Genomic DNA, 26167 nt, shown 5'->3' on the forward strand with positions numbered 1-26167 from the left:
GAGTTACGAGGAGAGACAAACCAGAGGTTTGCACGCGGTGATATTTCCCTCTGAAATGTAGCCAGCAGCGTGAGAGTGGGTCGTTGTAATCGCTCGGTCGCTGCCTGCATGGCTCTTCGCAGGCATGCCATGAAAATCAGGACAGCCGACTGAGAGAGCGCTGCTCCTCACTACAGACACGGCGGTGACGGCGGCGGTGGTGGTGGTGATGAGAGATGGATCCTGGTGGAAAGGTCGACAATAGATAGCGTCAACGAAGATCCAAGGGGAGCTGAACGCCTTTGGTGCACGGTGCAGTCGCCGCCGGTGCTGTGTGTGAAAGATGGATTTCAGACGGCTCCGGAACGCCATCAGCAGATTCGTAAGGCCCCCTCCGTCTGTCAACACTGTCACAACTGTATCTCTTGTGTCTGAAAGTGCAACAATGTAGCTTAATGCATGATACATATTTGATATGCAGCTATGTTTGTTTGTTTTTCGTTTTCTTTTATATCCAACACATGTTTTGGAAATGTAATCGCACACGAATGCAATCACAGAGTGGACGATGATAAACACTTGGCCCATCTGCAATGATAAACAGTTCACTCAGGGCTGCTCTGCCAGGCCATTGACTGTGGGCTTTACAATCTTTGTTGGTTGTTACGTGGAGCTGAATGGGGAATGTGCCAGTGGCTACAGTCAGATGCAGTGGTGGCTCGTGAACGGGTAGAATAGAAATGAACTTGGCTGGCCCAGTTAAGTGAGTTACAACCACAACATGCATGCATATTAAACTATCTGTTAATGGCCTCCAGCTGCCCTGCTCAGCTCTGCAGGGGAAATAAATCCCAATCAGGACTGCACAGACCTGAGAGAGGCTTTGTGTGGACTCACTCTGCAGTACTCTCACCTCAATTACTGCCTGATAGATTGACACATTTTGCTTATTTTTTTTCTTTTAAAGGTGCTTTAAAAAGTTGTTGATCTCTGTCAATCACTAAGAGTGATCCAGCGATGCCTCTTTATTATATTGAATCAGGGATGTTCTACTGCTTTTAACAGTTGTCAAGAGAGAGTCCAGCAAATCAGGGATGTGTCAGTGAGCAAGACAATTTTCCACATAAAAGAACAAGGTAGATGATGGTGACCTGTAGTAACCATATTATTACTGGTTGGTCTGGCTTGAACAGGCCGGTGCTGTCAGCAGTAGTGTCTGCTTATCGGCGGGAACAGGAAGCAGCTGGCTGGTTGGTGGGTGTCTGAATTAGAGAGAGAAGTGTCTAACAAGAACCAAGAACTGACAGGTATGTTCATCAGACTGGGGCACCTCTGGAGTATCGTCACATCCTAGCCTTTCACTTGAACTTAAAACTGGCTCAGCTGGCAGTGTAGTGTGTAACATATTATAAGTGTAAGCGTGTGTGTGTGTGTGTGTGTGCGTTTTGATATAGCCTATGTTTGTGGTTCGCCATGGCTTGTGTCAGTGAGTGAGTGTGTGTATGTGTGTGTGTGTGTGTGTGTGTACTGTGCAGCAGGCGAGTGACAGTATGAAAGGAGCTTGATGGATGCTCCAGCCAAGCTAATATCAGGGGAAATCAGATCCACTGTTGAGAAAGCGGGTGGGAATAGATAGGGTCAATGAACACGGGCCTCAGCTCTCAGCCCTCTCCCCCTTTGCATCCTCGCTCTGTGTGACACCTTATGAAGTAGACATGGAATTAATCATTAATTCAATTATCCAGATATTGATTTGGAATAAGAGCGATGGTTGATGTAAGACCTATATCTGGTCCTCTTATTACTGGTGTATCACCCTCTATTAACCCTGCCATACTGTGAACAGCTGCTCCCTTAATGAGGCCACATAGAAGAATAAACATTACATCACGCAAGGTGATTAGCATGTGATAAGCAAGGCATCCGAGCCCCTTCTCTTGACAGAGTTCGGTTAATTCCCATCAAGGTCACTGCCTAAATTTAGCTGGCTTCGCATACTTTCTTAAATTTGCTATTTAAAAAAAAATCAGTGCAGAATTAGTTAATAATGCCTCTCAAGGCATGAAAGAATGTTCTAGTGATTTAGCCCACTTTGCTCAACTGGACAAGTCTACGAACCTTTCACGTCATATCTCGTTGCCTTATTTTCACCCTGATAATACAGTTCAGTTCAGGCCAAGTCTTGCCACATTCCAACAGCAATTATGAAGACAAGGACAGGCATTGTATGACTGACACAAAACAAATTGAACAACAAAAAATACAAAATGAATCATATATTCACAATCAATAATTTTTGAATAAAAACAAACAATTTAAAAAGTATTGCAGGTATCTTAAAAAAGAGCAGTTGTACTACACAGTTCAAGAGGCTTTACAAGGACCCATGTTAAAAAAAGAATGTACCGTAGACAATACTTTTAGGTTGATGCATTATTCGACTGATCCCTAGCCTTCATCTTGACCATTGGAGCATCAGCTGTCACTGTGAAGTAAACTGTGTATCCCTGATACACTTCATTAGAAATAATACACATTCATTCAGATCTATCAAGCACAGACATTTATTATGGTAAGAAAATACATTTTCCCTGAGGCAGACCAGTGCCCTCAGTCCTGCGTATTAGACTGTTGTCTGAGTCAGGAGAAAATGTTGGTCAAATGAGTTCAAACAGGGCAGTGGACAGTTTTTTGGGAAAGAAAAATATAATGTCATGGTGTTTTGCAGTGTATGGAGTTTATAGGACATTTTGTTGCGTGATAACCTAAATCTGTTTAACTTTTTTCACTATGCTGGTGTAAAAAAATGGCTAAGCCTACATGCAATAAGATATTCAGGGTAATTGGAGTATGTGTGTGTGTATGTATGTATATGTAAGGACTCTTGTTTTGGTACTTCAGCAGACACTGGGACAGGACAAGACGGGAAGAGATTTTTTGAACAGATGCTGTGTGTATTTGTATGTGTGTGTATGTTTATGTGTGTGTGTGTGTGTGTGTGTGTGTGCATACATACCGTGCGTATGTTGGGTCAGTGCGTGTGTTATGTGTCCGCTGTCTCCACTCCCTTCTCCTCGACACCTTTTTGTCGTCTGGTAATAATAATAGCGATGGCGCGATGCCTCAGACTGGTGCGAAGCGTGAGAACTGCATGAGGTCATGATCTGGATCAAACGGATGCCGCTATGTGTGAGTGAGTGAGTGAGTGAGTGAGTGAGTGAGTGAGTGAGTGAGTGAGTGAGTGAGTGAGTGGGGGGTCATATTAAAAGAGATACATAATACCAAAATATGTTCCCTGATTTGTTAAGCTTACCTTTTCACTTTCGCCTTCTTGTGATTACATTTAGATCCATATCGGTGGTGTCCCTGCTGCTTTCTCCTGTCCTTGGCTTGATTTACCCTTATCCCCCCTGTATCCTCACACCCCTTTACATCTTATCTATGAATGTGTGGCTGTTATTCTTACACAGACTTCTCACCAAGTCAGCAGATAAAAAAGAAAGGCCTCTCTCTTTCATCGTGAGGGGTGCCAGCAGGTCGCAGAGTACCGAAGGGCTTTAGAAAGGTTTCTAGCAACTTTACAGCTCTTTGAGTGGCCCCGGCATGTGTTGAGAGGCAGAACACAAACTGCTAGATCACTGTTTGCCACATTAGCTGCTACAAACAGTTAGGGCGGCAATCTATTCCTGTCGGCTGCCTCCATCAGGGGTGTGGGGGGGGGAGACTGAGGCGGTAGGTGGCAAAAGACACACAGGGTTTGTGCTTCAGGGTGAAGCTTTGCCCGCTGGCCTGTGTGTATATATCAGAGGAAACAGCCATCAGTAGTTGTTCTGGCTGTAAGAATTATTGTGTACTCTCTCAGCGTGCCCAGCCAGGACACAGAGGCTGCTTTGTAAGACACCATTTCAAGTCTGTATTAGGATGTTGTCGGTTAAGTGCAGACTTTTTTTTTGTTATTTTTAAGGATTCAGATAAATGTGGCAGGAGAGAAGAGAGGGAGGAGAGAGAAGAAGTAGCACAGCTGGATTAAAGACTTACGTAACAGTTGGATCAGTGCAAGTCAAGTGGGAGAGTGAGTGAGCCGGGGCAACAGCAGAATACAAATTTGTCATTTTGAAGTACTCTCCTCGCGTCGTTTGATTTGATTAGAGCTTTGTAGACATTTGTGTCATCGGGGGTCGTGTGGCTGTTGTAATCACTGACAGCGGTTCAGACAGCATGTGCAGTTCATTTTTTCCAAATTTCCTAACCAAAATACAGCTACATCTATGACCTAGGAACATGTTATTAAAATAGGTGTACCTTTTTTTTTTAAAATACGTATATTATGTTGTCTAATAAATTACTCTAACAGCAAATGGCACTCCCTTTCCCTGTGTGCTATGTGCCCAACGTTCCCATATAGTTTCCTCATTGTTGCTTTTGATGTTACATTTTGTCTTCCGTTCTGATTTGTCCCAAAAAAAGATTTTCCACAGAGAGTTACAGTGGAAGAAGTCATAGTTGCCATATTTTTAAGTAGTCAATTTCCTTTAAAGCCTTATAATCTATTGTCAAATTAATGTTTTGATCATTGAATTAATGAGGAAAAACACATTTGATCTTCTGTCCATTCATATTGAATGAAGCCTCCGTGCGGTCCCCTTTCTTTGCATGACGAGCAAGCTGACAGAGTGTAGCTTTCTTGTTTTTCTGCATACATCTGTTGCCATGGCGATTAATGGCAAATGAGTAGCAGTGGAGTGCACGTTGAACAGGTAGCCTCATTCCTTTTCAGCTGATCAAGGTCTCATCGCTCCTTTTATCTTGGCTCATCACCACTACCACCAACAAGGATGGGCCTTTATTTATGAGACTGTTGAAATCATTTAATATTCTTACCATACATTTACCCAGGAAAGATTCTCTCAGCAGATGTGCTACTGGCTGTAAGTTGATTCATTGAAACGTGGCTAATTTTGTTGAGTTGGCTGTTCATAAATGTATCCATAGGTTTGTGTTTAAGATCCCTCTTAAGTTCTTAGTAGGCCTAACTACTGGCTAGTTGCAAACATGTGCTTATATACAGTAATTGAATTGCAGCAATAAAACTTGGTAAAGACTTCAGTATAATATTTAAATGAAACGCAATTATGTAAACTGGAAATCACTGTACCGTCACAATCTAGGCTATAACATAGGCTACCTAATCAAAACAATATTAAGGTTAAATTTTATTTATGAATAATTGTATATTTTTATTCTTTTGTTTTATTTGCTTCTTTATTTGGAGAACTACTGTATGTGTTTCGGTTTGTACGTATGTATGTTAGGAATAATATACAGTCAATGGAAAGACCTGATTGTGTTAACAACGTCAACTATGCTATAAAGCTAGTCATTAGCCGATCGTTTTGTTATTTGAAATATATTTGTGTAATTTTCTTTCTGAACTTTTCCCTACTTTCTATTAAATAGTATTTTAGCATCAATTGCCAGCATGTCAGTAACAACTACTGTCTTACAGTTTATACAGCTTACCCTCTAATCTAAACTGTAACTAATGTTAGCTTTGTCAATTAGCCAAATTAGCTTTGTAACAGTTACACCTTGCAGTAAGTGGGTGTGAATGTCTACATAATAATTAGTTTGTGACCTGTGAATGTCGACTAAAAACAAATCTTATTCAGAAACTTTCATGCATTCACTTTTGGAAATGCTCTCAAGGAAAAACAATTGACCACATCCTGCACGTGGGCGTTGTGTAATCATGTTTTGAATCTTTCCACACGGTCTGTCCAGTTAACATGAGTATTTCATTAAGGAAGAGCGCAGTCAGATGAATTTGATCTGTGAGTTAACGAGGGAAACCTGCTCAACATGCCCTGTGCTCCTTCAGCCCAGCATGGCGCGACAGCGGAGGAGGGATGAGACACGACCATTTAATTAAGCCAGTTAATGGCGTATACCTTTTTATTACACCTCTGTGGTGAAAAGGAACTCCCTCATGGGGAGAGCACGGAAAGATCAAGGCCCGGCCATGATCAAGGGTTGCTATTACACTATTTAAAATATTCACCAAATTGCTAAGGTAGAGCGCCAGTAGAAAGGGCCAGAAATTGAGAGATTGAGACCCTGTCTGGGCTTTTAAAGCCTCTGAAAACCTGCTCTAAAATATTACAAATCAATATACTGTATGATATCAAAGTTGTGCATCTCAATACGCTTTTACAAAAATCCCTAACCCTTAATTTGAATTGATAAACATATTCCCTACTCTTTTCAGATGCTTATTATCACACAACTATCTACCCAAATAACATAGTTAGAAGGACTTATATGGATTTGGGTTTACAGCAGCATTGTACAACATAACAAATAGCAGGACTCCTTCTGATTTTGGATCTGGAGTTTAACCAGCTCAAAACTATCCACCCAAGAGAGTGCACCACTGTGCAGTTAGAAACATAAAAGGGACAATTTGCAGTGGTGGCATGTTTGCTGCTGTTATCAAATCCATGTCGTCATTGTTGATGATTGATGGTGATGTAAGACCAGCCTCTGTAAAGTGTTGTTAATAAAGACAAAGCCTCCACGTCCTGCGACCAACCAGCCAGCCACTGTGTTCAGATGGAGCAGTAGAGTGAAGAGAGAACAGTGGGGAGCGGGGTTGATACGGATCACTGAGGATTAATGATCAGATAACTACAAACCACAATGCAATCGCTCTGTGTCTTTCTCCATCCCTCTCCCACAAGTCACACACTGTCGAAATGTGACACACTCTGCCAGGAGATGAAGGGGAACCAAGAGAGACGTCAGTGCAGATAGAAATATGATGGGACGAGTGGTGGGATCAGGGAAATTGTGGGTTGGAAAGATGACAGTAAAAAGTATTGTATATGCTGCATAGACAACACAGGGCTGGGTGATATGCTTGAAATCAGCATCAGGATATAAATAAGGACCAGACAGTGCAATTAGATGATCAACAGATTTTTTTTTTCTTTCATAACCGATTAATGCCACATTATCTTGTTCCAGCTTCTTATTTGTCCGGATTTGCTTATTTTCTGTTATATTATCATAAATAATAGATATCTTAAGTTTTGGATTGTTGGGGGGATGAAACAAGACTTTTATGACTATGACTTGGACTTTATGATTTTAGGCATTTTAGGACAACTTATTGACTAAGTCATTAATTAATAGAAGAAGAAAAAAACGACTGATTACCTCTGATTACCTTCTTCTTTGCATCCCTAAATAGGATCATTTCTGAGTTAAAAGAAATTCACAATGTAGTGATTGCAGGAAAATGTCATCATGTGAAATGAGAAGTATACATACTTGTGTCTAAATTCCCTTCAAGTAACTGGTGTCCTAATTAATCAACAGGACCAGTTTTGGACTTCTGGACCAGGCCGTATTCTGATTGAACATCCAAATGATATTCAGCTGTTTTTTTTAGTATACCCATTTTAAGTATATAATTGCATAGGATTCACTGTTGTACAAGATTGGCTCTTGAACGGAGATTTTCCATGTTGATAATTTGCTAATGCGTCGTCCATCCCCGGATCACAGCCATGTTCTTTGTACAGAGATAACTGAGTTAGCTTGGTTTTATTGTTGATAGTCTGACATAGGCTACTGTATGTCTGGATTTTTGTCCAAGCCAGTTCTTTAAAGCGGATCAGTCGCATCTGTCAGAGCAACAAGTCCTGGAGATCAAACCTTCTAAAAGACAGTTTGTGGAGTTGGATTACGACCAAGATGTGTCGATGTGTAATGAGATATCACTGCTTTCAAAAGAGGAACAAGTAGAAAAATTATTGTAATAATGATTTTGTAAACACACACTTTATTATACCACATGAAGATTGTATGTGTTTCTGCCTGTTTGGTTTCCTCAGTAACTTTCCAAACTCTTAGGTGATGCATCATCTGGTCAGCATGTCAGCAACAGTCTACAACTTGGCGTCAGCCCCAACCTATCTTCCGTCTTTCCATCTCTATTTCATGCTATTTCACTGTATCTCCCCCCCCCCCCAGTGTTTTGGAGAGGGTCTCGAGTTGGCTGATACTGTTCTGGCTCCAGGTCTATTTTTATCCCACTGCCAAGCGCCTGTTGATCTCTGTGGATACGTTTAGAACTGTAACTCTTGAGCTTTATGTTATGGCAATTAGCTATTATGATGCAGATTTTTCTTATTTTAGATTTCACCAGCAGTAGCAGTGAAGCAGATGTTACGTATGTTCATTTGATCTTGTGTCTAAACTTGATTAGGGATGTGAATATGTGTATAGTAGTATTCCTGTTTAAAATGTATGGATTTGAACCTACAAGGTTACTGAGGAAATGAAGAGCTTCATCTTTGCCAATGTTGGGGACACACATTTGGAACAGTGAAGCGATACTTCCACTGAAGTGCTTGTTCCAGAACTTTTTTTTGCTAATGGTCAACACTTCTGCTTTAAGCTGTGTCAGGCTTCCTGCTTTGCCAAAGGCTACACTCTCACACAGCCCACTCATGCCAAAGCATTAGGAGCCATGCACTACACCAGATGGAAACCAACAGCTGAATGCTGTGGTATATTTACTTGTTTTTTCTTGGGAACTCTCTTCCTACAATAGAATGTGTATTGAAGGACACCTTGGGAAAATATGTTCTATGCAAAAAACTCCCAGAATGCACTATGTTGGTCTCCGGGGAGCTATTTAGGTGTATATGGATGAGAGATGAACAGATGGAGGTTTGTACATGCTGCCATTATATCATAGTTAAACAACAGAATATGTGTTGTTTTGGATATGTGTTGGAGTTATCAAACGATGGTGCAGGCTGCAGAGAGGTCCTGCAGGAAGAAGTGGAAAGATAAATGAGAAACTCACAAACACACACAGAGCTGATCCCACCTCCATACACCAACAAACATTCCCCAATCCTTCAGTCTGCGAGGCTGTTTGTTCAGGGAAGTGACTGAAGTCCTGCAGTAGCCTTTTGTAACATTCTGTTTCTGTTCAAACCATGACAGCTTGGCAAGCCTCTGTAGATCATTTGAACTTAGGAAGTGTGTGTTGTACAGGGCTTAAGGGCTATGACTTTCATAAGCAAAATTATCGTGGATATTTATTTTTCAAATAATAGTGGTCACAGAAAATGACAAAATGTCCGTCTCAGTTTCCAATTGTGAAATCTTCAAAATGGTTGCTTTATTTGAACAGTCCAAAACCGAAATAAACTCCATTTACAATGATATGAAACAGAGAAAAGGAGAAAATCAAAATAATTTAGCAGCTGAAACTTTTTGGGAAAATTCTGAAATCTTTGGCATTTTTGTTTGATAGATGTCCGTTATCTCACACCATGCACCTTACTTATTAAAGCATTATTAAACAGCACAAGTTAATCTTGCTATGCTGCAGCAGGTTTATGAGGAACAATACTGGATTGTTACAGTTTACCTTCACAGTGGACCGTGTGTAGCCCGTACTTTGTCGGTCGGCATTTGGGAAAAAGTATGGTTATAAAATGATGTTGTCATGAGTATAAGGTATGAGTGAGGATGGATAGCACTGTAATATTCAATAGAATCAATGCGTTAAGAATGATATGACCTAATAATATGAAGTGGTTTTATGAGTTGTAAGCAAACACATCACCAAGGCAACAGTGTGATTTAACCCCCATTTTCCCCCCACTCTTCCTATATTTTCTATTTATATCCATATATTTCTGTCCCTCAGTGTGTGGGGGAGGAGATCTGGGTGGACAGTCGAACGGTGTATATCGGGCAAAAAGAACCCCCTCCGGGAGCTGAGGCCTACATCCTTCAGCGTTACCCCGACAACCGCATTGTCTCCTGCAAGGTGAGGGAGGCACAGTCTATACGAGTCAGTGCTGTGACATTCTTTATCATCAGGCAGTTTTTTTTTGTTTTATTCCTTTCATTTTGAGAACCGTGCAATCTCTTCTGTGGCCATGTTTTTTTTTAAGGGTGACACATTTCACTTTACTTGACTACGCGTGTCACCGCTGCTCCTGCCAAAAGGGCTGGATTATGTGATGACGTGCCATTGTTTCCTTTTTCCGTATACGTGTGTGTGTGTGTGTGCGTGTGTGTGTGCGTGTGTGTGCGTGTGTGTGCGTGTGTGTGTGTGTGTGTGTGTGATAGTAACTCTACCAACTGTCACTCTGTCCCACAGTATACCTTCTGGAACTTCATTCCCAAGAATTTGTTTGAGCAGTTTAGAAGAATCGCCAACTTCTACTTCTTGCTCATATTTCTGGTCCAGGTGAGATATTTCATGAACCGTTAACAGTGATAATGTTTCCACCTGTCTTTGTTCAATCTAAAAATAAAAGATGCCAGTGATTTCAAAATAAGAGGAATCATCCAAGATTAATGGTTGAATCCTGCACCTACAGTATGTTTGAAGTTACCTGGATGATGATTACCAACATCATTTGATTTGACTACCATCATATTCTCCTGGAATAATAAGGGCTGTACTGCTCGGTTTCTGTTCTATCTGAATCGGAATCAAAGTGAAACACGACCACATGTTTTGACTAATCCTGAAAGGATGAACTCACCACAGAGGAGAAAAACTGCAACCAATTCTTTACCAGCAGTTGCCTTTGTAGGGCAGAATGCAACCTAGCCACGGATTGGGTGTTTGTGTGCTGTATCATTTATCAGTAGTACGTGAAATACCACACCCGTTTAATGGGACAAACTGGGCACGGCACACTACAGCAATGTGTGTGCTCTTTAGCTCTTTTTAGACTGAAAACATAAACACAAGTTAACTATCCAATAATCGATTTTTTTTTCTACCAAGTGCAGCTGGTGGGAAATCAAACAACATTTTATCACTTGGATACTTAAACTTTGCTGTATTGGTGCTCCATTCGTTATCACAGAGGCTGCACTTCCTTACTCAGCGTTGCATTTTTTTGGCATCCTCATCCCTGTTCTTTCTATTGCCCCTCCTCCCTCTGTTCCTCTCCATGCAGCTTATCATCGACACCCCCACCAGCCCAATCACCAGCGGCCTGCCCCTCTTCTTTGTTATCACTGTCACCGCCATAAAACAGGTAGGACACACATATGCATATGCTCACATTTCTGGGAAATATTGCCTACGCACAGAGAGACACACACACACACACACACACACACACACACACACACACACACACACACACACACACACACACACACACACACACACACACACACACACAAAACTCCCTGGCCTCAAATACACACACACACACACACTCTCTCTCTCTCTCTCTCTCTCTCTCTCTCTCTCTCTCTCTCTCTCAACCAATCGGCTGTTCTATTATCTGTACATACACAATCCTTTGCCAAATTGCCAAAAAGACACACACACACTCATACGCACACGCACACACATACACATACACACACACTCACACACATACACACGCTTTACCAATCGTCCGCTCTATTATCTGTACGTACACAATCCTCTCTCAGCGAAAAAGGACATTCCATTGAATATGTCTGGTGATGTGAGAAATATGATAATGAATGGCCTCCTCTGTTAATCACTCTGGGCGGAGGATCCCATGCCCCTGGGAGATGCATCCTCTCTACTGCGTCCACCCGTACAGAGGAATGGGGTGCTATCAGTGATGGATGGAGCTGTTCTGGCTAAAGGAAGCCAGCATTTTTACTGGGGCATAAATCTAAAACATGACGTGTTGGCTAGGAATCCAGAAAACGGGGCCACTAAGCTCGCGGAGCACAATGCCAATTAATTACAGCGTATGAATTTCACCTTTTCCCCCTCCTTCTCTACTGAGATCATAATAATATGCTCTGGCCCCGATTCTGTATTTCTCTTCCCCCTCAAATAACTTTGCATTCCTTTACCCCTACAATCCTGTTTTCAAAATGTTCTCTCTTTTTCGCTGCATCTCTCTCGCTGCATCTTTCCCAGGGCTACGAGGACTGGCTCCGACACAAGGCTGACTGCTCTATTAACGAGTGTCCGGTGGACGTGGTGCAGCAGGGGAAGTTGGTGAGGACGCAGAGTCACAAGCTACGGGTAAGAATGGCCTCATTAGAGCACCATAGCACCTGAGGCCACAAAGCAACACCTAAAGTACTGCTGCATAGCTCACTTTTTCTCTAACTGCCTCTCACTCTCTCCTCTCCTCTCCTCTCCTCTCCTCTCCTCTCCTCTCCTCTCCTCTCCTCTCCTCTCCTCTCCTCACCTCTCCTCTCCTCTCCTCTCCTCTCCTCTCCTCTCTAACTTTGTATCCTTCCAATTAATTGCCCTTCAAACTGTAGTGAAGGCACCATTGCAGTGTCCCCTGGTGCACCAAGCAAGAGTCCCTTCTTGGGAAATGAACAAGGCGGATGTATTTTTACAATTTAGGACGTTCTTGTTGTCATCCCTTGATGTTCTTTCACGTCATTCTGATGCAACGCCAGAACACAGTTTGGTTGTGTGGCTTAGTCTAAATCTTGTAAATGATTTATAATCCATTACACCTATATCAAAAATCATATTAAGTACTAATAAGTTGATGGTCCGTATTTTATTGGCCATAACATTCTATGTTATTTGCATTCTGTAATAACTTTATAGTTTTTATTTTAAGTCTGAATATTTTGAGTCTGCCTTTCACAGGGAATTTAATGTAATGCATTTGATCATGTGTTCAGCATTACGCTGTTGAGTACTCCGTTTGGTCTAATGTGATGCAAGAAATCCATTTTGTCTAGGTTTTTTATAGCTGCGTTGTAAACCAAAACACGAGTTGATTTTCTCCTGTAGCGGACCTGTGTTAATAATGTGCACCTGCAGTTACTGCTAGTGGCCACAAGTGTATATAGTCTACTCTAAGTGAATAAAAGTGTTGTGGTAATACAGTATACATTTTTTACGGTCCACAAGTCCCATAAAAAGCAATTATATACCGGTCCACCTTTCAATACTCTGACATTTCAAGACTATACACCCCAAAATGTTCTTAAAGGCTTAAATGTATAAAACAAATGAATTTGGTGAAACCGTGATTCAACAAATACAATGGAAAACAATTGCTCTAAATAATAAATATAGAAAATCTATCTATCTATATATGGTCATTTTAGGAAATGTTGCATAGTGCCTAGCACAATACAGCAGCAAGAAAGGTTTTTTTAAGTAGTCCTGTTCCTGGTCTCAGATGAAGGGGTGAAAAACCATGACTCCAGATTCACTGAGCCGACATATTACTCTGCACAAATCATTCTGATCTCATCCCAGCGTGAATGAGAACAGAGGTGTCAGGCTGCATAATGTAAGTTTCTACCTCAGCACCTCCTATGTAGATGTATAGATACGGCGTATTTCAGTCTTGTTTCACCATTGTGTGGTAGGGTTTAGAATGGGTGCAGGTACATCTTTCTGCTGCTGCTGTCGAGTCCGTAGAGACTGAGTGGAATGTTGAGGGTCATCATAGCATAAGGCTTCAATACAGCTGCCAAGCCTGAAAGGTCAGTGTGTTACCATGGCAGTAGTTTTTACTGAATTTCATTGGTCTAGATAGACATTCAGAAACTCTCCTCCTGTCTTTTTTCTGTCACCATTCCCCGTCCTTCTCTCCGCCTCTCTCTCTCCGTCTGCCTTCCAGCGTTTTTCCCGTACCAAGGTTTCTCACCGCGGTAGATCAAACGGAGAGGATTAAAGTGTGAATAGGGAGCAGGAATAATAATGAATATATTAATCATGCAAAATCAGAGAGCACGTGTGTCATGTGTATGGTCACCGTGGAGATGGGATTTATCAGAGCTTAAGCCGCACCGCCTCGTATAATCCGTTATGCAACTCCTCATCCTTAAAAAAAAAAAAAAAAAAAAAAGGAATGGTAAAGGATGAGCAGATGATTACCCGCAGGTCCGTCTCTTTGTCTGTCAGGCTCCGTGTTTACGTGAACCTTTCGTCAAAACACTCCTCATCTATTATTGATGGGGAAGCCATTTACGGAGTGTCTGTCTCTCTCTCTCTCTCTCTCTCTGTCAGGTGGGGGACATAGTCGTTGTGAGGGAGGACGAGACTTTCCCCTGTGACCTCATCCTGCTCTCCTCCAGCCGCCATGATGGAACCTGCTACGTCACCACCGCCAGCCTGGACGGGGAGTCTAGTCACAAGGTGCCAGGACCAGTGCAAGATTTTGATATATATCTATTTATTTATTTGTTTATTTGTTTATTTATTTTATTTTTTTTACAAAAACATACAAACAAGAAAAGCAGTATCATTCGTTAAGTCTTTAAAAAGCTCAATCCGGCCTTTTGAAGTGTCAAAAAGTAAATGCAAATCCTATCTTCCATCAAACATTAACACTGAATGTCCAGTTATGGATTAATACCGTCCAATACAGAGTATGCCGGTGTTTCTTAATATACATTTCTTAAATTGATGACAATTTTAGTCAGTGTGCTTGTTCTTACTTGATCCATTCAAAGCTTCAACACATTTAATATAGGTATGTGGCTTTTATAATTGGCTTTGTTTCTTACCGATTTTGAACCGCTTTTCAATAATATTCCACACAGTAAATACAGAGGCTTACACATCTGAAACAGTAAGTCAAATATTTATTAGCCAATCTTTTTTTGATCATTCATGTTTGGCTGCAATTTACTAATTTGATTTTATCATTTACTAATCTGCTGACTATTTTCTTGATTTATCGCTTTCTTGTTCTTTAAAATGTTATATATTGTGAAAGGTATTGAGCAGTTGAAATCTTAGAGGTATTTAGTTTTTATTTCATAACATAAATGTCTGAAGAAACAAGCTAATACTTATGATTGAGAAGATAGAATCAGTGAAATATTTGTAAATGTTGTTCAAAATAGATAGAGATTTCAGAGCCACATGATGTACCTATCATTTACCACATGACCACAGACACAAAAGTGCATAATGCCATAGATGACACGCTGTCAGGCACCACATTTAGCATTTTCACTTCCTCTCTGATGTTCTTTGATGCCACTCAACCGACCATATGCATGGATGAGCGCGCGCACACACACACACACACACTCACACTCACACACACACACACACACACACATACACACACATACACACACACACACACACACACCTATAGATGTACCACAGCGTAGCATAGAGTACTCCTCACATATGCCACTGCTATGCTCACCCTCCCCACATGTGACCTGGGATCATTCTGTGACAGCCTTGCCTCCTTGGCTCTCCCAGTCATTTAGTGAATCAGCTGGAAGCTGGGCCGAGGAGTCAAACGAACACCGCTCTCATTAGTAGCTCTGGGTGACATTTTCATCCGTTGTCTTCTGCTTTCGTCTTCCCCCTGCCTCCACCTTTCCCATCTCAGACCTATTATGCTGTACCAGATACCATGGCCTTTAGAACGGAGCAGGAGGTGGAATCTCTACATGCCACTATTGAATGTGAACAACCGCAGCCTGACCTCTACAAGTGAGTGTGACACGCGTTCACTGATTCATCTATGTGCTTGAATTAGCGTCAACCTTTTTCAAAGCAGATCTCACTCTGTTGCTTCTCTTGATAATAATTTTCCTGTGATTTTTTTTTTCTATGCAGATATGTGGGGCGCATCCATATTTACAAGGACAACGAAGAGCCTGTGGCAAGGTGAGAGAGTACTTTCTATTTGTAGACATGTACTTTTTTAAATATACATTTTAAAATGTTTGGGTACACCAATGCAAAGTCTTTTTTTCTCAGTCAATCAAATGTTTAACGATGTCCCTGAACTAACAACAGCCTGTTGTGTTCTTGCAGACCACTTGGGGCTGAGAACTTGCTCCTTAGGGGAGCGACACTCAAGAACACACAACACATTTATGGTTAGTTTCATATGGATTCCATCTGTTTAACGTCTGTTTAATGTTGTCATGTGAGAGGAAATGGGCTGATGTGATTAGTGTTTTCTCTCCCCGCAGCTGTTGCTGTCTACACTGGCATGGAGACCAAGATGGCGCTCAATTACCAGTCTAAATCTCAGAAGCGCTCCGCTGTAGAAAAGTATGATTAACTTGATGGTTTTTTTATGAGGATTTGTTATACTTCCTTTTCCCCCCTTACCCCTGATTTGTATTCTCTTGTCTCTCTGCAGGAAGATGAATGCCTTCCTCATAGTGTATCTGTGCATCTTGATCAGTAAAGCGGTGATCAACACTGTTCTCAAATACGCTTGGCAGTGGTCTCCGGACCGAGACGAGCCCTGGTACAACCATAGGACGGAGAACGAGCGCCAGCGTCATGTGGTAAGATCATCAACTCTCTACCTTTTTAAAGGTGGATTCTGGAGAATGCTTGTTGTCAGAATAACTTTTTTTGTCAAAATCAGTGATAATCTCCTCAAGATCCACTACCTCTCCTTTCTGTCTGTGCTGAAAAGAAAATCAGGTGTTAATTTACAGCCTATGCTCTGTAAGGCTTATGTATGTAAACAAAGGGTATGTAAACAAAGGGGGCCCACCATAACTAGCAACATGCCAGTTTACAGAGGCTAGGCTTTGTAATAACACTGGATTTTTTTTCAGTGCACACACAGTACAGACGGGTAGCAGATCGTGAGGAGGTATTCACTGATTTTGACAAAGTGATTTTGAAACATTACATTACATGTCATTTAGCAGATGCTTTTATCGAAAGCGACTTACAACTGGAGCACACATTCATACACCGATAGCAGTGTCTTGTCCGGGGACACTTGGACATGTGGCGGGGAGACGGGGGATCGAACCACCGACCCTGCAGTTGCGGGTCAACCACCCTACCCACTGAGCTACATCCCCCCAAACAAGCGTTCTCCAGAATCGCAGAGTCCAGCTTTAACGTCACAGTTTTCACAACCAGCCGCGTACCTAGTTTCTCATGAAGCTTAATAGCTCTTTTTCTTTCATCCCTACTTCAGGTGATCCGGGCATTCACAGACTTCCTGGCCTATATGGTCTTATTTAACTACATCATCCCTGTGTCTATGTACGTGACGGTGGAGATGCAGAAATTCTTGGGCTCATATTTCATCACCTGGGACGAGGAGATGTTCGATGCCGAGCTGGGAGAGGGAGCTCAGGTCAACACCTCCGACCTGAACGAAGAACTGGGGCAGGTAAGTGAGCGCGCACACACACACACACACACACACACACTCACACACACACACACACACACACACACACTCACACACTCTCACACACACACACACACACACACACACTCTCACTCACATTTGCATATAGGATCAGCATTTAAACGATTTGCAGACCTGCCCTTAACCTCTCCTTCCACTTACCTTCCCCTCTCCTCCCAGGTGGAGTATGTGTTTACTGATAAGACAGGCACTCTGACTGAGAACAACATGGAGTTTATTGAATGCTGTGTCGATGGGAACGTGTACATCCCACATGCCATCTGCAACGGCCAAATCCTCAGTGCCGCCTCCAGCATAGACATGATTGATTCTTCACCTGGGGGATACAGGAGAGTAAGTGTTTGTGTTTGACAATTAGGTTAACAAGCCTCTAAATCCAGCCTGGTTCTTCTAACTCTGCTACTGAATAGACACAAGAGTAAAGAAAATACTACAAGTACTTTGGTTGGAAAACCAGTGAACCACACTACCACACTTGCAGATTAACATGCAATGTTGTCAGACAGGAGGACTACTAAAATAATAATTTCTGACTTTTTGATAAAAGCAATCTGTTTTACTAAATGGCATTTTCTGTTAAACACAGTACGATTGCAGCCTTTTTCCCTGTGTTTGCTGTGTCATACATGGAAATGTATGAAAGTCCTCTGGTACACAGAAAAGTGACGAGCCTCGCATTTCTGGCATTGGCAACGGTGATATGTTTGGATTTAATAGAAAATAAATTGTGTAGTCAGTGTGAGCAGCAGTAGCCACCAATCCCTGCCAGTAAATAAATGTGCATACAAAGATGTTTCAAAGATGTCCTCACAATTGTAAGGAACTTTACGATAACTGTTGTAAAAAAAAATATTGCTTTGGAAAAAACTAAATGTCTGCTTCATAAGAAGTTCTGAACTTTTGTATTTCATTTTGATGATGCAACTTCGAAAATTAATTTAACCTTTGCATTCAGTCAAAAAAAGAAATAAAAAATTATTCTAATGTAAGGCGTTGTCTGTAGGAACACGAGGATCTGTTTTTCCGGGCGCTGTGTCTCTGTCACACGGTGCAGGTGAAGGAAGAGGAGACGGTTGATGGCATCAAGAAGGGAATCCACCAGGGCCGGCCCACCTCCTTCTACATCTCCTCCTCACCGGACGAGGTGGCGCTGGTGGAGGGAATGAAAAGGTACACACACACTCACTCTGTCCTATGGGGGCCTTGTTTCTGTTTGTTGAGTTGGCTCTGCCTTCCAGTAGCACATTGGATTTTAAATACTAGAAGCTCTGAGTTTTAGTGCTACTGTGAGTATTATTATAAACCATTGTGCAGTGTTTTTGGCATCACATAAGCTTTAAAACTCATTGCTGGAGTGATTTAAAACTGGACTGCCCGGATGGTATTCAATCTTCTCTCTGTTACTTCAAGCGACATGACACACGGCAACATGGATGCTTATGTTGTTTTTTAAACACAGTGCTATTTTTGTTAGACACGTGGCTCAAACATGCTAAATCCCTGGGTGCCTGGGTGTTGCTCTCACGCATTGCTTATGAAGTACTGTTGTACGAGTATGTGTGAGCTGTGCTCAGGTTACGCTAAGTGCGTCAGTACACCTTTGGCCTTTCGGAGGTGTGATAGTGAGTGAGTAATACTGCATAGTGTATACGGATACCTACTGTCAGGCTTAAATGAATCCTTTCTCTCTCTCTCTCTCTCTCTCTCTCTCTCTCTCTCTCTCTCTCTTTTTTTCTCTCTCTATCGCTCCCTCTCTCCCCATTTTCCACTCACTCTCGCCCGCCAGGCTCGGTTACACTTATCTGAGACTGAGAGACAACTACATGGAGATCCTCAACAAAGATGATGAGATTGAAAGGTTAGTCTGTCAAGGGGCCTACTGTGTTTACACCACAGGAGATAAAATACGGACTAAATTCAAGTGGTGGACTTGCCTGGAGAGAAAAACAGGCTCTCAGACTGTCTTTCTTGTTCTACAGAGGTTACAAAAAAGAAACTACATCCACAAAAGAGTGGGCCAAGAATTGTTTTTTAGAAACTCAATCAGATCAAATTGCTCCGACTGATCCGTAAGAATGAGAGAGGCAGCAAGATTCCATTAGAGAGAGTGGCCTTTGTGGGAAATGTTTTGATCCATAGGAGGTGTTCGTGTGACCACCCTCTTTCTTCATCACTTTCTGCAGCGAAATGTCAATACTGAGCTATTTTAAGGAAGCAGGAGAGGGGGGGGGGTACATACAGCTGGTTGGAGGGAATGGGGGAAAAACAAGGTTCGCACACTTGCTTTTTTTTTGCCATCTGGGGAATCTTATGGCCCTTCACAACAGCGACCAGACTTGTTTAAAATATATACGGGATTTTCTATCTGTGTTGTGGTTCACTTCATTTGAAATACTACCGCTACATAAATCAGAACAAGAGACAGAAAATGGAATCAGTCAGTTGGGTGGATGTGATGACGCCGCAAGAGGCACTTTATGCAAGTGACTTACTTTAGAACCTATAGTATAGATTGTACTGCAGATGCATTACGAAAGTGTCTTTAAGGGTAACTAGTTTCCAAACAGACAAAAGATGTATCATACCCTGAAATACGTGTATTGCTTTCTGTTTCAGATGTTAGTTATAGAACAGACAGAAATATGAAGAAAAGTGTAGATTATGAATAGTTAAAAAAAGGTCTCAATTGTCTTTGGAAAACCCCACTAAGTAAGACTTAATATACATCTTAACAGACATTACATTTGTTAACAAAAAAAAGCCCCATCCATGCTGAGATTGTCTCTGCTTCAGGTTTGAGCTGCTCCATGTCCTGAACTTTGACTCTGTCAGGAGGAGAATGAGCGTCATCGTCAAGTCAAGCTCAGGTGGGATTTGCTCATAAACAGAAGCTTAACAGTTTTAATGCTACGTTAATATATATATATATATATATATATATTTTAAATACATGATTCAACACTTGATCGTTTCTTTCGGTTTAGTTTTGACATGTTTTTTGTTGTTTTTTGTGCGTGTTTGTTGGATCTCAGGAGAATACCTGCTGTTTTGTAAAGGAGCCGACTCGTCCATTTTCCCCCGTGTGGTGTCTGGGAAGGTGGAGCAGGTGAAAGCCCGTGTGGAGCAGAATGCTATAGTAAGTAGTGCACAGCTTGACCAGAACGGATACATAATACGTTTGATGATAAGTTGTATCCGGACAGTTTTGGCATAAACATCCATTAGTGATATTTTTCATAGTTAATGGGCAATAATGTATCCACACCAGCTTCTATCATGTAAAAGACCTGCGTCAGTGACCCCTGATGACTGAGATGCTCCGGCCAAGATTTGAATTTAGCCAAACATTGAAATAAAAGACATCGATAGACATACTGTAAATGTCTCCTAACAGCAGCTTAATATAAAAATCAGTATTTTTTAAAATGACCAACAGATCAATGACTGATAAGTATCACCCAATTCAGTTCCCCTCAGTTCTACATAGTCTGTTAAAAGGGTTAGTATTGTCCTTTCAAAATTGGTAAGAAAAAAGCATCTACTATAGCGACATATAATATCCAGCTCACCCTAACCCCCACTGTCATCTTCACTGTAACACAGGAGGGGCTGCGGACTCTGTGTGTGGCATATCGAAGGCTCTCTGTGTGCGAATACGAGGAGGCGTGTCATCGCCTGAATGAAGCCAAGCTGGCCCTGCAGGACAGGGAGCAGCGGCTGGCGCAGGCCTATGACATCATAGAGAGGGACTTTGTGCTTTTGGGCGCAACGGCTGTGGAAGACAGGTAGGTCGCCATGGAGACAAAGAGACAAAGAGAGAGAGGGGAAGGGAAAGGTTTAAAAACAGTGCAGCAGTAGCAGGAGACTGAAGGGAAGATTAATGAGTCATGAAGTATTGCAATGACTCATGAGGGCACAAAAGAGTCAGTCTGAGTTCTGACTTACTACCACTAATACAACTGTGTGTGATTTATTTCCTTTTCCCATTTTATACTACTACTCTTTCAAAAATATCTGATGTTTTGTAAAAATCCGTTATTGACGTGCAAAGGTTTTTTTTCCGCTAACTGATTGATCTGCTGCCTGCCTGTCAGTCTGTATTCCTAGTAGATAAACTGGTGATGGGCAGGGACAGGGGGGTGGCCGTGCATTGATAAGTTATCACCCGTTGGTAATTGATTGAAGTTTTTTTTGACGGATGCTTTTACCCTCCCGGCGGGGAAGCTGAAACACTCATTGACTTATCGATGCTGCAGGCTCCAGGAGAAAGCCGCAGACACCATTGAGTCACTGCACAAAGCCGGCATGAAAGTCTGGGTCCTGACGGGGGACAAGATGGAGACGGCGGCGGCTACCTGCTACGCCAGCAAGCTGTTCCGCCGCAGCACGCAGATCCTGGAGCTGACCAAGAAACGCACAGAGGAGCAGAGTCTGCATGACGTTCTCTTTGAACTCAACAGGACTGTTCTCAGACAACGCTCTATATCTGGGTATGAGCATCGCTATATAAGGGCCGCAAGTAACAACCATTTTGATTATTAGACGGTTGCTAAATGAATTAATCATTTGGTTTTCATACAAATGTCCAACAAAATTCCTAAGAGTCCAATGGAAAATCCTCACTGGTCAACTTTTTTCTTCCATTTTTTAATAATGTAATCTACTCAAATGTAAGGCAAGACAAAGCACCCAAACAAACACATATTTGGCATTGTTCCTTGAAAATGAATGCAAATGAAGTTGCTCTCAATCGACTCATTGATTATACGACTGATGTTGACAGCTCTGTAGTGTAAACACAGATCCATACATCACCTAATCACAAACTATATTTGCATTTAAGCTTTGGCTTAATCAGCTGAATATCAAGAAGTGCAGACTTGATTCTAATTGCTTGTGTGAAAAAACTCCCTGTTGATTGGTCTGTGATATTTTGTTTTCCAGGTTGTCAGTGGACTGCCTGGATTTTGGCCTGATCATCGACGGGGTCACTCTGTCTGCACTGCTGAAGCGCAAACAGGAGGATGCTGGCTCTGGAAACTACAAAGAGATCTTTCTAGAGATCTGTCGCAACTGTAGCGCTGTGCTCTGCTGTCGCATGGCGCCACTGCAGAAAGCACAGGCGAGAGAACTGCACTTAACTTTATAAAACAGACTCCAGGCACATTCCTCAATGAATAAACAGTGGCAGAGACTAAAACTCTATATTTTTGTTTCTGCAGATTGTGAAGCTAATTAAAGCTTCAAAGGAAAAGCCCATAACCCTCGCCATCGGGGATGGAGCCAACGATGTCAGCATGATCTTGGAAGCCCACGTGGGCATTGGTGAGTTCATTTCCCCCATAAATTATTATATAAGAGATCATCTGGTTCAATTAGAGCCTGAGTTGATACTTAAACTGCCTTTACTGATATTTATATTTCAGAGAAGAACTTATCTCATAAAGATGTATTGGGCCAAATATAATTTTTTAATTTTTTGAAGGAGGTTTTAACATTTTTCAGTGAACCTTTAACTGTTTTAATTAGGCTATATTGTAATTGCTGCCACTCTTCACCACTATGTAAATGTTTCAATAGTTTTTCTCTTCACCTGTTGTTGTGTATTTGATGTATTTGCATTGAATATTGTTTATGTATTGTTGTTTTTCCTTTGAATTTGTTTGATCTCGACGTCATTGTAAAAGAGGGTCACCCCTCAATTGGTCTCTCGAGGATAAATAAAAGTTAAATAAATAATAATGATAATCATAGTAGCAGTACATATGACATTACATTTTATTTTTTATTTTTTATTTTTTATTTTTAAGATTATTCTTTGGGGCATTTTTATTAGACAGTTTGGAGAGACAGAGTCGAAATTAGGCAGAGAGGGGAAGACATGCATAGAACTGACCCAGGTCGGATTCGAACAAGGGTCTGCTGCGAGGGCTGAGCCTATGGGGACGCTCTAACCACTACACCAGTATAACAGTACATTGTAAACAGAATTTTTTTTTTAAATTAAGTAAATATTATTAATACATAAACAATTAAAAAACAATACATAAAAATGAATTTAAAAATGGTCACATACGATATAGCTACAAATCCAGCTAATACAACATGTTTGCACTAGATTTCCTTTTTGCACATCTGCTAGCATATATAGCGCTGTAGTATATTTGTTATAAGCCGTTATAAGCTCTAGTCTGGATAGATAAACACCACCTCCTCATGTTACACTCACTCCTGATCAAATGATATGTGATCCACCTCTTTTTCCTCAAGGCATCATGGGTAAAGAAGGCCGACAGGCAGCAAGGAACAGTGACTATGCCATCCCCAAGTTCAAACACCTGAAGAAGATGCTCCTTGTCCATGGCCACTACTATTACATCCGAATAGCTGAACTTGTTCAGTACTTCTTTTACAAGGTACAAGAGATGAATGCTTTGTGTACTCCACTGGCTCACACATTTTAATCACTTTATTGTAATTCCCAGTGAAACACTGAGTTACAAAGAAGCAGATTTTGAAGCTACTCCGACAGATTAGCGAATTCATGATTCCCTGGTGCAACATTTATTTCCTGGATTCATGGCTATGATGATCAGTGTGGGCGGCTTCTACAGCTAGCAGTGCCCTGCCAACTGATTCATTTTTTCCGGTTTGGCAGGCCAGCTCTTTGCGGCCCACTCAGTGGGCTTTAAGCACACAATCTCTGCATACACAGGAATGTGGAGATTGTAGCATTTTTAGATTCTTCAAATCTCTCTACATGTGCTTGTCATAAGCTAATCACAAATTCTATTTTTTTCTCTTAAATCTTTCCAGAATGTATGTTTCATCTTCCCTCAGTTCCTGTATCAGTTCTTCTGTGGGTTCTCCCAGCAGGTAAGTACTTTATACTGTGCACTTTGTATACCCACACAGTGTTATTCAGTTAACAACTACAATATTAAATAAAGTAAATATTAAAAAATTAATAAAATCAAATGTTTAATGGGAAAGATGCCTCTCGTTATCACAAACCCACAGAGATCTGTCACCCTACTATCCGTTTCCCCTTGCCTCTGGTATTGATTTCACGGCCGCATTTTCATTAACCGTGTTTCCAGCTGGTGCAGACAGCTCTAACAAACCCACTTCATGGTACCTGCCCATAACACAAAGACTGACAGACACATTTTGCAACTTTCTGGTCAGAACATGTACAATAGCAGCTGAAGGACTATCTTTTATTTCCTCAGGAGTTGTCGGGACCAAAACAGAGCTAAAAGGAGACTGAATATTGGACATTACAATTGTCAAATAGCCAGAACCAGGATTCTAAATGAAAGCTCACATTGCCTTTTGTCTGCTATATTTGTAATAAGGCAGTTATTCATTCATGATAACAACTTTGTAAGATGACAACTTGTTCCTAAGTGGCTCCAGAAAGATCAGTTGATGTGACTTTATATTTTTGAAGATGGCCTGCTCTGTCTGATGCGACCTGCTTTGTGTTTCTGCAGCCTCTGTACGACACCGCTTTTTTGACGTTGTACAACATCAGCTTCACCTCGCTCCCCATCCTCCTCTACAGCCTGGTGGAGAAGCACCTCACCATGGAGACACTCAAGAGGGATCCCTCCTTGTACAGGTACAGGGACCAGGGAAGGAAACAATACTGTAGCGGTTCTTTTGTTTCCATAACTCTTTTTATGATACGTTACAAGTATCATGCTTTTTCTTTCTCAACTGTCTTTTTTTCTGTCCGTCCTTTCCCAGGGACATTGCAAAGAACTCCCTCCTCCGCTGGCCTGTCTTCTTATATTGGACGTGCCTAGGTGTATATGATGCAGTTATCTTCTTCTTCGGTGCCTACTTCCTCTTTGACAACACCACCTTCACCAGCAATGGCCAGGTAAGCCTCGGTCATCAGACTATTTCAAACCTTTTTCAGCACCTTGTGGGGTGTTTTTTGAAGGTTTATTTAGGTACAATAAAAAGAGGACAAAGTGTATTGCTTTCGATACGACCACTCATCCATCTCCATTGGATTTTCATGAAAGTGGAGTTGAGTGTTACAGGAGGATGTCGCTGTTACGTTTGTTGTTACCATGGCTCTGTGTCTCGGGGCGCCCCCTGTAGGTCAGCAACATTGGATCTCCATTCATATCGACAACGCAATAGCATCTTTCTCTGTATTGTTACTTTTGTAATCACGTCAAATGTTTTTTGATTGCCTTTGGTCCTGTATTTTAAGTTGAAACATCCTGAAATTCATTTTGTCCTGGTTCTCTTCTCTTCCCCCTCCTTCTCCTCTGCTTCCTCTCTCTTTATTTTGCTCCTTTTCTTTCTTTTTCTTCTCTTTATTCTTCTTCTTCTTCCTCCTCAGCTTATGACCACCAACACACAGATGGTAAGCCCTGTCTCCCTCCCTGTCAGCTCTCTCTGTCTTTCACACTTTTTTAGGTTCTTGTCCTAACCATTTAAAGCCTTTTTTCCCGTTTTAACCGTTTCATCCGGTTTCATCCTTCTCCTCGCCTCACGTCATCCATGCACTTTCATTTTTGAATGTGTAGTTTTTTCTAGCGCTCCATTATTCCCCCCTAATCTCTGTAAAGCCCCGAATCCCGCACAGTACCTGATCCTAACAACTCCACTCTGACATAGTAGAAAACCTTAGACGCTCCCCCACATTATCCTTGTGTTTCGTCTTGGTAGTGAATAGAGTAATGCTAGTGTGTGTGTGTGTGTGTGTGTGTGTGTGTGTGTGTGTGTGTGTGTGTGTGTGTGTGTGTGTGTGTGTGTGTGTGTGTGTGTGTGTGTGTGTGTGTGTGTGTGTGTGTGTGTGTGTGTGTGTGTGTGTGTGTGTGTGTGTGTGTGTGTGTGTGTGTGTGTGTGTGTGTGTGTGTGTGTGTGTGTGTGTGTGTGTGTGTGTGTGTGTGCTGTAAATTAAGATCCAACGTGTGTAATTCTGTCTGTGCATTTGTGTGTGTCTTATTTGTATGTCCATGTCTATGTGGTAGCGC

General features: G+C 41.7%; 1 protein-coding gene across 1 annotated transcript in view; it reads left to right on the forward strand.

Moving 5' to 3' along the window:
- Positions 1–322: 322 nt before the first annotated feature.
- The window catches only part of LOC307258195 (phospholipid-transporting ATPase IH-like), a gene marked incomplete at both ends in the record, with an annotated part of 30811 nt that continues 4966 nt past the window's right edge, over positions 323–26167 (forward strand). The window contains 26 exons of the mRNA XM_080037646.1: positions 323–361; positions 9710–9832; positions 10169–10258; positions 10983–11063; positions 11939–12046; positions 14012–14140; positions 15360–15463; positions 15590–15640; positions 15791–15855; positions 15952–16033; positions 16125–16275; positions 16929–17126; positions 17328–17501; positions 18172–18338; positions 18955–19026; positions 19962–20035; positions 20201–20304; positions 20772–20953; positions 21425–21658; positions 22113–22290; positions 22391–22493; positions 23439–23584; positions 23985–24044; positions 24665–24792; positions 24921–25056; positions 25531–25554. Coding sequence (XP_079893772.1) covers positions 323–361; positions 9710–9832; positions 10169–10258; positions 10983–11063; positions 11939–12046; positions 14012–14140; positions 15360–15463; positions 15590–15640; positions 15791–15855; positions 15952–16033; positions 16125–16275; positions 16929–17126; positions 17328–17501; positions 18172–18338; positions 18955–19026; positions 19962–20035; positions 20201–20304; positions 20772–20953; positions 21425–21658; positions 22113–22290; positions 22391–22493; positions 23439–23584; positions 23985–24044; positions 24665–24792; positions 24921–25056; positions 25531–25554 — 3003 coding nt within the window. The remainder of the gene's footprint in view (positions 362–9709; positions 9833–10168; positions 10259–10982; positions 11064–11938; positions 12047–14011; positions 14141–15359; positions 15464–15589; positions 15641–15790; positions 15856–15951; positions 16034–16124; positions 16276–16928; positions 17127–17327; positions 17502–18171; positions 18339–18954; positions 19027–19961; positions 20036–20200; positions 20305–20771; positions 20954–21424; positions 21659–22112; positions 22291–22390; positions 22494–23438; positions 23585–23984; positions 24045–24664; positions 24793–24920; positions 25057–25530; positions 25555–26167) is intronic.

Source organism: Ammodytes marinus (genome assembly GCF_949987685.1).
Source record: "Ammodytes marinus genome assembly, chromosome: 12".
Taxonomy (NCBI): domain Eukaryota; kingdom Metazoa; phylum Chordata; class Actinopteri; order Uranoscopiformes; family Ammodytidae; genus Ammodytes; species Ammodytes marinus.